The sequence below is a fragment of the Arachis duranensis genome, chromosome 1 (assembly GCF_000817695.3).
Source record: "Arachis duranensis cultivar V14167 chromosome 1, aradu.V14167.gnm2.J7QH, whole genome shotgun sequence".
Classification (NCBI taxonomy): domain Eukaryota; kingdom Viridiplantae; phylum Streptophyta; class Magnoliopsida; order Fabales; family Fabaceae; genus Arachis; species Arachis duranensis.
The window spans coordinates 39,876,525-39,891,404 of record NC_029772.3 but is presented as its reverse complement, the minus strand read 5'-3'; the positions used below and the strand labels follow the sequence as shown (position 1 = coordinate 39,891,404).

The 14,880-nt window shown below is 40.1% G+C and overlaps 1 protein-coding gene across 1 annotated transcript; it reads right to left on the bottom strand.

The window, feature by feature from the left end:
* Positions 1-899: 899 nt before the first annotated feature.
* On the bottom strand, positions 900-1,472 carry LOC107486863 (uncharacterized). The gene has a single exon (XM_016107432.1). The coding sequence runs from the start codon at positions 1,470-1,472 to the stop codon at positions 900-902; it is 573 nt and encodes a 190-aa protein (XP_015962918.1).
* Between the last annotated feature and the right edge of the window lie 13,408 nt (positions 1,473-14,880).

Sequence of the window (14,880 nt, the reverse complement as noted above, 5' to 3'; positions counted from 1 at the left end):
TTGTTATATCCCATGAGACCTTTATTTATTGATCCTTTTATTGTTATTTCAAGGGTTGTTTGTGTTCTTCAGGCTAAGTGCTCTGTAGGGGGCAACTCTTTAAGTTAAGCTTTCAGCCAACACTCCCGAACCAGTTGGTTCAAGGTGCTAGGTGTTGAAACACCCCTAAGGACTTACTCCCTCAAGTCTCTCCCCCATACATACACACCACAGGCATCTGGTTTATTTATTTTCTTCCTTGAGACCTTGGTGTCCAGCACCTCTTTGGGTTACTAAGTGTTCTGTAGTGAGGGTTACTCTTGATAGTGGATTTTCAGCTGATAATCCCGGGTTAGTTAACCCAAGTTACCAAGTGATAAAGCACCCCTAAGAGCTTATTCATCCAAGTAGATCCCCCACACAGGAACACCACAGACACATGTCTTAAGGTAAACCATTGGTGCCTAGCCTTATTGCTTATTCTTTGTCTTTTGTTTTTCACTTCCATTGTTCTTTCTTTTTTTCTTATTAGGATCTTGTTATTTAGCTAGTCTCATGGGGTGTGTTCAAAGCATATGATTCAGGACAGATAGTTGTCTTCCCACATCATGGTTGAACCAACTTAGCTAACTTATGATCACACCAAAGATTCAGAAAATTACTCCATATTATGAACTCCTCTCTGGTCTTTTTAAAACACAATCATTCTCTTTTTCATTTGATTCTAAGGACAAACATACAATTAAGTAAAGTAGTGGTGTAGTGACATAAAGAACCAGCAAACATAGACCTAAGCAATAAAACAAAAAATACAGAACTGAAAAGGTTCAAACTAGCATGGAAGCATGTTTATTTCATACAAGATCTTCCTTATTTAAAGCATAGAAAAAGATGGAGTAAAGAAGGAACTCCACCACCTTTTATTCTTGTGGTTGTCCATGCTCTCCTCCTTGCTTGTCTTCCTTGTGTCCCTCTTGAGTGCTTGTACTCCCACTCCCTTTGCCTTTTCCAAACAGTTTCTTCCAGAAACCTCCATCTTCCATCTTCTTCTTGAGTGTTTCCTTTTGCTGTTTCACCTTCCTTTCTTCTTGTTCTACAAAATCTTTTTGGACCTCATCATATATAGGGATGGCATAGTATAGATGATGCATATTAATGGACATGTAGTTCAACCTTGCTTGAGTGTTTACGTTGAACTCATCCCTATGTAATTGATGTCCTTCATTAAGTACAGTGAACTCATTGAATGTTCTCATCTGAGCTAATTGCCGCTGATTGAGTTCTTGCAATAGCTTATCTTGACGTTCTTGCCTCTCAGTAACTTGGTGGATGGCTTGAGTCAGTTGGGAGTATTGCTCCTGTTGCTGCTCCATGTGTTGTTTCTGCCACTCTTCTTGTTGTTCCATCCATTTGGACTGAATATGAAGTATTTGCTCTTGTCCCTCCATATGTCTCATTCCCAAATCTTCAATGGCTCTTAGAAGGTGAGTCATGTTTAAGTTGGCTGGGTCATGTTGCTCTTCTTGTTGATATTCTTCCTGGTGATATCCCTCTTGATGAGTTCCTTCCTCTTCTGCCTCTTGGAGCTTGATGACGCCATGGATTTGCGTTGCTATTTTGAGGTGTTTTGAGGATACGGATATATGAAGAGTGGGTTAGCTAGGACAATTCGTGATGAAGGATTTTAGTGCACCAAAAGTGTAGAGTGTGGAAAGTGGGGGTTTGAATGTGAAGAGTGAGGCTGCACCAAGGTTCCTTTATATAGGGAGATTATGAGAGAATGGAAGGTGTGGATTGCAAGAATGGTTGCTTGATGGACGGTTGGGGTTGTCTATTAAGGAAGGACAAGGATCATCACTTAATGAGAGTGAATGGTTCGGTCTTCAAAGGGTCTTCATTCTTTAATGTTGCATGGCAACATTTCCCCATGCGTTCCTTCTTGAGACAAGTGTGTAGTTCTGTTCATGAAGTGGCCAAACCTCCCTTATTTAATTGTCCAATCAATCCCCATCAATGCTCCTTTTCTTTTTCCTATAAAGACAAAATAAGAAAGGTGAGAAAAGACATTAAAACGACAACATAAACTTTACGGCTAGAATTAAAAAAAATAAGAAAAGATTAAATTGTTTATTCATGAATTCCAACTAACTAACTAACTATTCGTGGGTCCTTGTATGCATATTGGTGGCACCATGGGGTGACACCAAACTTAGTTTGGAGCACTGTGATGAAAAGTTGTGTTCAAAGCCTTAAGAATAATGCTTTGAATCACCAAACTTGTTCTTCACTATATTTTGCATATCAAGAATTTCACATGTGTTTGTCAAGTTTCGGTTGGAATTCACGAATATTGATTTATTCATTATTTTCTCAAAGCATATAAAACATGGGTTGCCTCCCATGAAGCGCTTCTTTAGCGTCACTAGCTTGACGTTTTGCTTTCATCAAGGAGGTTGGTAGTGCTTGAAGTCTTCTCCTCTGGCAGTGAACTTATATCCATTGGTTGGATCAATTATCTCTACATGCTCCAAGGAGAGAACTCTGTTGATGGTGAAAATCTTAGGTAACTGAGATGGCACAGTAGGGAGATTAGGGGGGATGTCTGTGAAGTAGGCTGAAATTACTTTATCCCTTGGAGAGAAATCTTCCGTAGGGATCTTCTTGTTCCGCCACCCCCTTAGTACTTTCTTCTTTGCCCCTGGTGCTGTTTTCTTATTCTTGGTGGCCTCCTTTTTGATGAGCTTTTGTTGATGTCCTCACAGGCCTCTGGTGGCTTAGGTTCCTCCAATTTTTCCTTGACCTGTGGCACTTGCTGTTTGCCTTGTCCATCAACCCAGTGAATCTCAGGATGAGCTGGCTGTGCTTCAGTGCTTGCTTCTTCCTTTAACAGCTCATCATGATGTTTGCTTGATTCCTTGTACTCTTGGTCTTCTTCTTTGAAGACATTAAAGCTAAGCTGCTCATCATGGATTCTCAGTATTAGCTCCCCTTTCTCCACATCTATGAGTGCTCTAGCAGTAGCGAGAAATGGTCTCCCCAGTATGATTGGGTGCAGGTGACTCTCTTCCATGTCCAGGATGACAAATTCTGTTGGGAGAAAGTATTTTCCAACTTTGAACAACACATTTTCCACCACTCCTATTGCTTGCTTTTGAGTCTTGTCAGCCAGTCTGATGACCACATCTGTGGGCATTATCTCATTGATCTGCAGCCTCTTCGCCAGGGATAGGGGCAGTAAGTTGATGCTTGCCCCTAAATCACAGAGTGCTTTATCAAACAGTATCTCCCCTATGGTACAAGGGATGTTAAAACTCCCTGGGTCTATTCTTTTTGTAGGTAGCTCAGGTTGAATCAGAGCACTATATTCTTTGTTCATCACTATAGTCTGGCCCCCCTTGAGTGAACTCTTCCTGGGAAGAAGTTCCTTCATATATTTGATGAATGCTGGCATTTGCTGAATGGGCTTGATGAATGGTATGTTCACATTCAAGGATGCAAACAAGTCCAAGAACCTTGAGTATATTCTCTTTCCCACAGCACCCTTAAGCAGTTGGGGAAATGGTGCATATAGTCTCAGCAGCTCCTGTTGTGAGATTTCTAGTCCTTGATGGTCTTTCTTCTCCTTCTCTACTAAGGTATCTTCAGGTTGTTCTGACAGATTGCTTGGCTTGTCTTCAGTCTCCTTATCATTTGTAGTGACCATGTTGTAATCCTCCCATCTTACTTTCTTCACCATGTTGCAATCCCCCATCTTACTTTCTTCGTTTCACCTCTCGGATTCTTCTCTGTGTCACTTGGGAAGCTATCAGTGGGTCTGGGAATCTTCTCAGATAAATATCCCACTTGGAATTCCAGCTTCTTGATTGCTTCTCCCCGATTCTTCATACTGGCTCGCACCTCCTCTTTGAACACCTTATTGTCTTGAATGTCTTTGTATATGCTTTCAAGGAGGGTTTCTATCTTTGAGATTCTGTCATCAAATGATGGTAGGTTGGGATTAGGGGTAGATGGATGAGATGTGTTGATGTGGGTGTGTTGATATGTCCTCTATGTGAATGGTTGATGAGCTGCATTGTTGTTGGAGTTGTAACGTCTCTGGTCTTGGCTTTGCTCATGCTAATTACCCCACCCAAAGTTTGGGTGGTTCCTCCATCCAGAGTTGTATGTCTTGGAGTATGGATCATGGTTCTGTCTAGGTGAGTTCCCAATGTAGTTGGCTTGCTCAAGGTCCTTTTCTTCAACTTCTTCTTGGGTTGTTGATGAGGTGGTGATTACTGCCACTAACTGCTTGGTAATGAGCTTGTTCTGAGCCAGCAGAGCATCCACACTGTTTAGCTCCATTACTCCCTTAATGTTCCTTCTTTCGGAAGCATAGAAGTAGTCATTCTCAGCTACAGTTTCAATGACATCTATGGCTTCTTCAATGGTCTTCTTCTTGTTCAAGGATCCTCCAGAGGAATGATCTATTGCCTTCTTTGATTCATATGACAAGCCTTCATAGAAGATATGCAACTGCACCCATTCATTAAACATATTTGGTGGACACCTTCTTGTTAGGTCTTTGAACCTTTCCCAAGCTTCATAAAGTGTCTCCCCATCTTGCTGTCTGAACGTCTGTACTTCAGTTCTCAGCCTATTGATCCTTTGCGGGGGGTAAAACCTTGCCAAAAACTTATTCACTACCTCCTCCCAAGTTGTCAGGCTTTCTTTTGGGAAGGATTCGAGCCATTTGAATGCCTTGTCCCTGAGTGAGAAAGGGAACAAGAGCAGCCTATAGACATCCTGGTGGACTCCATTGGACTTCACTGTGTCACAAATCCTCAAGAAGATGGTCAAGTGTTGATTCGGATCTTCTTGAGCACCTCCTCCAAATGAGCAATTATACTGCACAAGAGTGATGAGCTGAGGTTTTAGCTCGAAATTGTTGGCATAGATTGTTGGCTGTTGGATGCTACTTTCGCAGTTCCCTGGGTTTGGGTTGATATAAGAGCCAAAGACTCTTCTATCCTCCACACAAGGATTTGCTCTACCTCCTCCACCATGGTTGTGAACATCTTCCTCACGATGGTCTTCCATGGTTGTTTCAAAGTATTCTTCAAAGTGTTCCTCCTCTTCTTCAGCACCAACCACACGTTTTTCTTTTGCCTCCCTTCTTAATCTCAAGAAGGTTCTCTCAGGTTCAGAATCAAAAGAAGTTGAAGCCCCGCCTCTTCTCCCTGTCATACAACCAATAGAGTACAAGCAAAGAAAAGAAATACAGAGAGTATTTGGTTAGGATTACTGTTAGTGTCAGTGATGCATTATATCAAACAGTTAGTGGGGTTAGTGAACTGAATTGTAAATAACAAAGAAAAACTAAGAAACAGGGGAGGGGAGAAATTAACTAAGACAGAAAGCAAATTACTCAAACAGAAAATTAAATCAAACAAAAAAATGCTCAATCTAGTGATCCTCTAATGTAATCATTGTCGATGCACAATCAATCCCCGACAACGGCGCCATAAACTTGATCAAGGGAAAACTTGTCTCTCAACAAATCTCCATTCGGCAAGTGTACCGAATTTGTCGTCAAGTAAAAACTCACAATAGAGTGAGGTCGAATCCCACAGGGATTGATTGATCAAACAACTTTAATTAGAGGAATGTTCTAGTTGAGCGAATCCATGAATAGAGTTAGTACTTGCAGAAAATAAAACGGCTAGGAAAGTAAATGACTGAAAGTAAATTGCAGAATTGTAATTGGGAATGAGGGAATTGCTCATAAAAGTAAATTGCAGAAATTAAAGAGAATGGGTAAGATCAGAAATGGGGAGTTCATTGGGCTCAGGAGATGTTGCATTCTCCGGATCAATTTCATTTTCATCTCTTCCTCAATCAATGCACTCATTGATCTCCTTGGCAATCTTAAGTGATTGAACAAAAATTTCTTGTGGTTCAATCTCTCAAATCTTGATCAATAGCCAATTCCTTGGTCAATTGCTCATGAGAAGAGATGAAGTATGGTCACTGATTATACCACATGCATTTCCCAAATCAAGTGTTGAGAGGGTTATAGCCACATACCCATCCACACCCAATGTGGTCCAGCATGAGAAAGCATTTCTAGCTGATCTCTTCATTCCTCTTTCAAGGTTCCGAAGAGATCCAAGTTTGAATAGCTTCTTTTCCAAGATAACTATCCAATTGGATGAAGATCGAAAGCTTTCAAGTAAAATCAAAAGGAAAAATAGAAGAAGAAGAAGAAAATTAGTGTTGATCCATCAAATTACAACAGAGCTCCCTAACCCAATGAAAGGGGTTTAGTTGTTCATAGCTCTAGAAATCAAAATCAAAGATGGAGAATACATTATAAAGCAAGAAGTGCAGAGAAAGTAAAATACAAAGAGTAGTTCTATTTCCTAGCTCTCCGTCCTTTTGCCGTCCGTCCCCCAAACAATTCAAAGATACTCCTATATATACTACTCTTCTCAGCTTCTAGTTGGCTCTTCAAGTCTTGGGCCTTTGGGTCTTGAGTTTGAAGCAGTTCCTTTCTTCATTTGGGCTTGGCTTTACTTGCAGAGAGAAAGTGTAAAGTGGGTAGAGACTTTAGCTCAAGACGTCAGGGGTGTTTAACATTTAGCGAAAGTATAATTTTGAGAATCTTAGTGACAATTAACATTGTCACTAACGTTCCAATGCACCCCTTAGCCTCACGTTAAGGCCCACGTTAACTAGGTTAACGTGGCTTCTAACGTGGCTTTTGCCAACCTTCGAGAACGTTAGTGACACTCAACATTGTCACTAACGTTCCAATGTGCCCATAGGTCACACGTTAGAGTCCACGTTAACTAGGTTAACGTGGCTTCTAACGTGGCCACTCTTAGCCTTCCCAACGTTAGTGACAATGTTGAGTGTCACTAACGTTGGCCCATCCTTCATTCCTCATCGTTAGCTTCCACGTTAACCAAGTTAACAGGGAATTTAACGTGGCTCTTGGGGGTTGTGTGGTTGCTTCAACGTTAGTGACAATGTTGAGTGTCACTAACGTTGTCGACAACTCTTCATCTCTTACGTTAGCTCCCACGTTAACCAAGTTAACGTGGGAGTTAACGTGGTAGTTTGCACCTTAGGCCAACGTTAGTGACAATGTTGAGTGTCACTAACGTTGGCTTCTCTTCCCCCTTTAACGTTAGAGGCCATGTTAACTAGGTTAATGTGGCTCCTAACGTGGCCATTTGTGAGCAATTACCAACGTTAGTGACAATGTTAAGTGTCACTAACGTTGGCTCAACTTCTCTTCTCCACGTTAGAGTTCACGTTAACTTAGTTAACGTGACTCCTTAACGTGGCATTGATGGCTTTTGAGAGTGTTATTGGAAATCACTTTTCTCCTTAGCCTTGCAAGTTACTCCCATTCTTTGCTTCCTTTGTCCTGAAATCAAGCAATAAAATGGTGTGTCAAGGTGTTTGAGTTTTTGCCTCACTAAAAAATTCTCACTTGTGACATGAATTTCAATTTTCATTGGTGATGTGTTTTACAAAATTCAAATGGAGTTCAACTCATCTTATAATCAATCAAATTTTATGGGATATTACCCACCATCACCAATTGATCATTCTAATGGTGGCTATGAATATCACCAAGAAATCACAGATTTTGTGCACTCCAATCAATGGAGATATGCTTCAGAGCCACAAGATGAGCAAGAGAATCATATGGGACATTATCCATCACCACAATATGATTCAATTCATTATCCTAATGGTGGTTGGGAGTATCACCAAGAATTAACAGATTTTGAGCAACCCAATCAATGGGGATATGCTTCAGAAAATGATCAAGACAATTTCATGAGATATTGCCCACCACCATGGTGCACGGAATTGCAATCACACCTTTACAACTCTGCACAACTAACCAGCAAGTGCACTGGGTCATCCAATTAATAATTCCTTACGCAAGTAAGGGTCGATCCCACGGAGATTGCCGGCTTGAAGCAAGCTATGGTTATCCTGTAACTCTTAGTCAGGAGATTAGTGATAAAAATGATTTCGTTTGTAAAAAGTAAAAGAGCATGAAATGAATGATACTTGTTATTCAGTAATGGAGAACATGTTGAGGTTTCAGACATGCTATGTCTTCTGAATCTCTGCTTTCCTATTGTCTTCTTCTCCAAACACACATGGCTTTCTTCCATGACAAGCTGTATGTTGGTGGATCACCGTTGTCAATGGCTACCATCCGTCCTCTTAGTGAAAATGGTCCAGGTACGGCTTTTGTACGGCTAATCAACTGTTGAATCTCTCGTCTTGGATGAAAAATACAAGGCACAGCTACCGCACGGCTAATCATCTGTCGGTTCTCACTTGTGTCGGAAAAGGATCTCTTTATCCTTTTGCACACTGTCACTGCGTCCATCATTCGTGAGTTTGAAGCTCGTTACAGTCATCCCATCCCAGATCCTACTCGGAATACCACAGACAAGGTTTAGACATTTCGGATCTCAGGAATGCTGCCAATTGGTTCTTGCCTCTACCACAAAGGTTCTGATTTCATGAGTTTGAATACTCTGTTGTCAGGAGATGCAAGTCAAGATCATGGACTAGAAACCCAAGAGATACGCACTCAAGCTGTCGCCCAATGACTACGTTGAGCTCAGATAGAATGGAAGTGGTTGTCAAGCACGCATTCATAAATTTGAGAATGATGATGAGTGTCACGGATCATCACATTCTTCATATTGAAGTATGAGTGAATATCTTAGAACAGAAGCAAGCGTCATTAAATAGAAAATAATAGTAATTGCATTATTCCATTGAAACACAGTAAAGCTCCTCACCCCCTCCTATGGGGTTTAGAGACTCATGCCGTAGAAGATACAATATAAAATGTAAAATGTCATGAGTTACAAAATGAATCTCTAAAAATAGTTTTTATACTAAACTAGTAACTTAGGTTTACAGAAAATGAGTAACTAAATATAGATAGTGCCGAAATCCACTTTCGGGGCCCACTTGGTGAGTGTTTGGGCTGAGCTTTAAAGCTTTCACATGCACAGGCCATTCTTGGAGTTAAACACCAGCTTGGGTGCCAGTTTGGGCATTTAACTCTAGCTCTGGTGCCAGTTCTGGAGTTTTACTCCAGAAAAAGGTCTCTGGATGGCGTTTAACGCCAATTTGGGCCATCAAATCTCGGACAAAGTATTGACTAGTATACATTGCTGGAAAGCCCAAGATGTTAGCTTTCCAGCCTAATTAAGATCGCGCCAATTGAATTTCTGTAGATCTTGAAAAACGCGTTTCAGTGCAGGGAGGTCAGAATCCAACAGCATCTGCAGTCCTTTCTCAGCCTCTGAATCAGATTTTTGCTCAGGTCCCTCAATTTCAGCCAGAAAATATCTAAAATTGCAGAAAAACACATAAAACTATAGTAAAATCTAGAAATGTGATTTTTGCATAAAAACTAATACAAATATAATAAAAAGTAACTAAAATATTCTAAAAAACTACCTAAAAACAATGCCAAAAAGCGGATAATTTATCAAACTTAAATTGTTGCTTGTCCCCGAGCAACCAAAAACAAAATAAGATAAAAAGAAGAGAAAATACAATAAATTTCAAAAATATCAATGAAGATTAGTTTTAATTAGATGAGTGAGACTGGTAGCTTTTTGGCTCTGAATAGTTTTGGCATCTCTCTATCCATTGGCGTTCAGAATTGTTGGCCTTTTTAGGAACTCAGAAATACAGATAATCTTATTGATTTTCCTAGTTAAGTTCTTTTTTATTCTTGAACACAGCTACTTTGTGAGTCTTGGCCGTGACCCTTAGCATTTTGTTTTCCAATATTACCACCAGATACAAAAATGCCACGGACACATAACTGGGTGAACCTTTTCAGATTGTGACTCAGCTTTGCTAGAGTCCCCAATTAGAGGTGCCCAGAGTTCTTAAGCACGCTCTTTTACTTTGGATCAAGACTTTAACCACTCAGTCCCAAGCTTTTCACTTGGACCTTCATGACAGAAGCACATGGTTAGGGACAGCTTGATTTAGCCACTTAGGCTAGGATTTTATTCCTCTGGGCCCTCCAATCCATTGAAGCTCAAAGCCTTGGATCCATTTTACCCTTTCCTTTTAATTTAAAGGGTTACTGGCTTTTTTCTCTTGCTTTTTCTTTTTCTTTCTTTTTTTCTTTATTTTTCACATTTTTTTGTTTTTTTGCAAGCTTTTGATTTTCACTGCTTTTTCTTGCTTCAAGAATCAATTTTATGATTTTTCAGATCACCAATAACATGTATCCTTTTTCATTATTCTTTCAAGAGTCAACTTTTCTTAATTCCAATTTTAAACATGCACTGTTCAAGCATTCATTCAAAAAACAAAAAGTATTGCCACCACATCAGAATAATTAAACTATTTTCATGATAGAATTCGAAATTCATGCACTTCTTTTTCTTTTTCAGAAAACATTTTTCATTTAAGAAAGGTGAAAGATTTAAGGAACATTCATAGCTTTAAGACATAGACACTAAAAACTAATGATCATGTAACAAAAACAATACTTAGACAGAAAATAAACATTAAAATAGACAAATAACAATTAAAGCAAGGAAATTAAGGAGCGGGTCCACCTTAGTGACGGCGGCTACTTCTTCCTCTTGATGGTCCAATGGAGTGCTTGAGCTCCTCTAGTTTGCTCCATCCTCTTTCTTAGTGATGGGCTTTGGTGATGAATTTCTCCATCTCCCAAGGTTCGGAGGCGGAAGTAATTGCCTTCCCTTTCCTCTTTCTAGAGGATTCTCCGAATTTGGGTGCCATAAGTGGTAATGGAAAGCAAAAAGCAAAACTTTTCCACACCAAACTTAAAATCTTTGCTCGTCCTCGAGCAAAATAAGATAGAAGGGAGTAAAAGAAGAATGAGGTAATTAATTTTGAAAAACTTGTTAATGTTAAAAAAAATTAAAAGGATTTGAAAAGAATTTAAGAAGATATGTAAGTTTGGAAAATGATAAGGACAAGAATTAAAAAAGAATTAAAAGGATTATTAGTTTTTGAAAATAGAAATTGAAAGATGAACATTTGAAATATTTTTTATGCAAAAAAATTGTGAATTAAAACATGAAAAATTGAAAAAATTGAATTGGAAACGAAATTACATCCCTCTTGTTGTTCTGGCGTTAAACGCCCAGAATGATAGCCATTCTAGCGTTTAACACCCATCTGGTAGCCATTTTGGGCGTTTAACTCCCAGCCAGGTACCCTAGCTAGCGTTTAACGCCATAAATCCTTTGTTGGCTTTTTTCTGCACGCCCAGGATGCTGCTGTTTCTGGCATTAAACGCCCAGAATGCTGCCCATTCTGGCATTTAACGCCCAGAATGATAGCCATTCTGGCATTTAACCCCCAAAATGCCTCTTTACTGGCATTTTAACGCCAGTGAGCTCTTTTTCTCTATGATTCTTCTGCTTTAAGTTCTGAACCTTTATTTTTCTATATTATTTACTGAAATGTATTATCAAACATGAATAACAAAATTAAATAAACTCATATAATTGTTATAAACATCTAATTTTTGCTAATGGCTGGGTTGCCTCCCAGCAAGCGCTTTTTTAATGTCTTTAGCTGGACTTTACTGAGCTTTAATCTAGTCTCAGTTTTGAGCATTCTTGCTCAACATTGCCTTCAAGATAATGCTTGACTTTCTGTCCATTAACAATGAACTTTTTGTCTGAGTCAATATCCTAAAGCTCTACATAACCATATGGTGACACACTTGTAATCACATATGGTCCCTTTCACCGAGATTTCAATTTCCCAGGGAACATTCTGAGCCTAGAGTTAAACAGCAAAACTTTCTGTCCTGGCTCAAAGACTATAGATGACAGCTTTCTGTCATGCCGCCTTTTTGCTTTCTCCTTATAAATTTTAGCATTTTTGAAAGTATTAAGTCTGAACTCTTCTAGCTCATTCAACTGGAGTAATCTTTTCTCTCCAGCTACCTTAGCATCAAGGTTTAGGAACCTGGTTGCCTAGTAGGCCTTGTGTTCCAGTTCCACTGGCAGATGACAGGCTTTTCCATACACAAGCTGGTATGGAGAGGTCCCTATAGGAGTTTTGAATGCGGTTCTGTATGCCCACAGAGCATCATCCAGACTCCTTGCCCATTCTCTTCTACGGGTACGTACAGTCCGTTTTAGGATTCGTTTTAGTTCTCTATTTGAGACTTCAGCCTACCCATTTGTCTGTGGGTGATATGGAGTTGCCACTTTGTGGTTAATTCCATATCGGATCAGAGCAGAGTCAAGCTATTTATTGCAGAAATGAGTGCCTCCATCACTGATCAGTACTCTAGGGATACCGAACCTGTTGAAGATATGCTTCTGGAGGAACTTCATCACTGTCTTAGTATCATTAGTGGGTGTTGCAATTACCTCTACCCATTTAGATACATAGTCTACTGCCACCAAAATATATAATGGCGGGAAAGGCCCCATGAAGTCAATACCCCACACATCAAGCAATTCAATTTCTAAGATCCCTTGCTGAGGCATGGCATAACCGTGGGGTAGATTACCAGCTCTCTGGCAACTATCACAGTTACGTACAAACTCTCGGGAGTCTCTATAGAGAGTAGGCTAGTAAAAGCCACATTAGAGAATCTTTGTGGCTGTTTGGTCACCTCCGAAGTGTCCTCCATATTGTGATCCATGGCAACGCCATAGGATCTTCTGTGCCTCTTCTCTAGGCACACATCTATGGATTATTCCATCTGCACATCTCTTAAAGAGATATGGTTCATCCCATAAGTAGTACTTTGCATCAGAAACCAATTCTTTTGTTTGTTGCCTACTGTACTCTTTGGGTATGAATCTTACAGCTTTATAGTTTGCAATGTCTGCAAACCACGGTACTTCCTGAATGGCAAAGAGTTACTCATCCGGAAAGGTTTCAGAGATCTCAGTAGGAGGGAGGGATGCTCCTGCTACAGGTTCTATCTGAGACAAGTGATCAGCTACTTGGTTCTCTGTCCCTTTTCTGTCTCTTATTTCTATATCAACCTCTTGTAGAAGCAACACCCATCTTATGAGTTTGGGTTTTGAATCCTGCTTTGTGAGGAGATATTTTAGAACAGCATGGTCAGTGTACACAATCACTTTTGATCCTACTAAATAAGATCTGAAATTGTCAATGGCATAAACCACTGCAAGCAACTCCTTTTCTGTGGTTGTGTAAATCTTATGCGCGCCATTTAAAACACAGCTAGCATAATAAATGACATGTAGAAGCTTGTCATGCCTCTGTCCTAATATTGCACTAATGGCATGGTCATTGGCATCACACATTAGTTCGAATGGTAATGTCCAATCTGGTGTAGAAATGACTGGTGCTGTGACCAGCTTAGCTTTCAGAGTCTCAAAGGCCTGTAGACACTCTGTGTCAAAGACAAATGGTGTATCAACAGCAAGCAGATTGGTCAGAGGTTTTGCAATTTTTGAAAAATCCTTTATAAACCTCCTATAGAATCCTGCATGCCCCAGAAAGCTTCTGATTGCCTTAACATTGGCAGGTGGTGGTAATTTTTCAATTACCTCTACCTTAGCTTAATTCAATTCTATTCCCTTGTTGGAAATTATGTGCCCAAGGACAATTCCTTCAGTCACCATAAAGTGACATTTCTCCCAGTTTAAAACCAAGTTAGTCTCTTGGTACCTTTTCAGAACAAGTGCTAGATGGTCAAGACAAGAGCTGAATGAGTCTCCAAATACTGAGAAATCATCCATGAAGACTTCCAAAAATTTTTCTTCCATATCAGAGAAGATAGAGAGCATGCACCTCTGAAAGGTTGTAGATGCATTTCACAGACCAAATGGCATCCTTCTGTAGGCAAATACTCCAGATGGACATGTGAATGTTGTTTTCTCTTGGTCCTGAGGGTCTACTGCAATTTGGTTGTAACCTGAATAGCCATCCAAAAAACAGTAGCATTCACGACCTGCTAGTCTCTCTAGCATCTGGTCTATGAATGGTAAAGGAAAATGATCCTTTCTGGTGGCTGTATTGAGCCTTCTGTAGTCAATACACATACGCCACCCTGTAACTGTTCTTGTAGGAACCAGTTCATTCTTTTCATTATGAACTACTGTCATGCCTCCCTTCTTGGGGACAACTTAGACAGGGCTCTCACAGGGGTTATTAGAAATAGGATAAATAATCCCAACCTCTAGTAACTTAGTGACCTCTTTCTGCACCACCTCCTTCATGGCTGGATTCAGCGACTTCTATGGTTGAACCATTGGCATAGCATCTTTCTCCAATAGGATCTTGTGCATGCATCTGGCTGGGCTAATGCCCTCAAGATCACTTATCGACCACCCAAGAGCTATTTTGTGTGTACTTAGCATATGAATTAGTGCTTTCACTTCCTGTGTCTCTAAAGTAGAACTTATAATTACCAGAAAAGTGTCATCTTCTCCTAGAAATGCATATTTCAGGGATGGTGGTAGTGGTTTGAGCTCGGGTTTAGGAGGCTTCTCCTCTCCCTGAGGAGTCTTCCGAGGTTCTTCTATTTTCTCTGGTTCCTCCAGTTCAGGCTGAATATCTTTAAAAATGTCCTCTAGCTCTGATTCGAGACTCTCAGTCATATTGATCTCTTCCACCAGGGAGTCAATAATATCAACGTTCATGCAGTCTTTTGATGTGTCTGGATGATGCATAGCTTTGACAGCATTTAACTTAAACTCATCCTCATTGACTATCAGGGTTACCTCCCCTTTTTGAACGTCAATGAGAGTTCATCCAGTTGCTAGGAAAGGTCTTCCTAGAATGAGAGTTGCACTCTTGTGCTCTTCCATTTCTAGCACTACAAAGTCAGTGGGAAAGACAAATGGCCCAACCTTGACAATCATGTCCTCAATTATG

Coding starts and splice junctions, on each gene's coding strand:
- LOC107486863 (XM_016107432.1), bottom strand. CDS start 1,472: ATGACTCACCTTCTAAGAGCCATTGAAGATTTGGGAATGAGACATATG.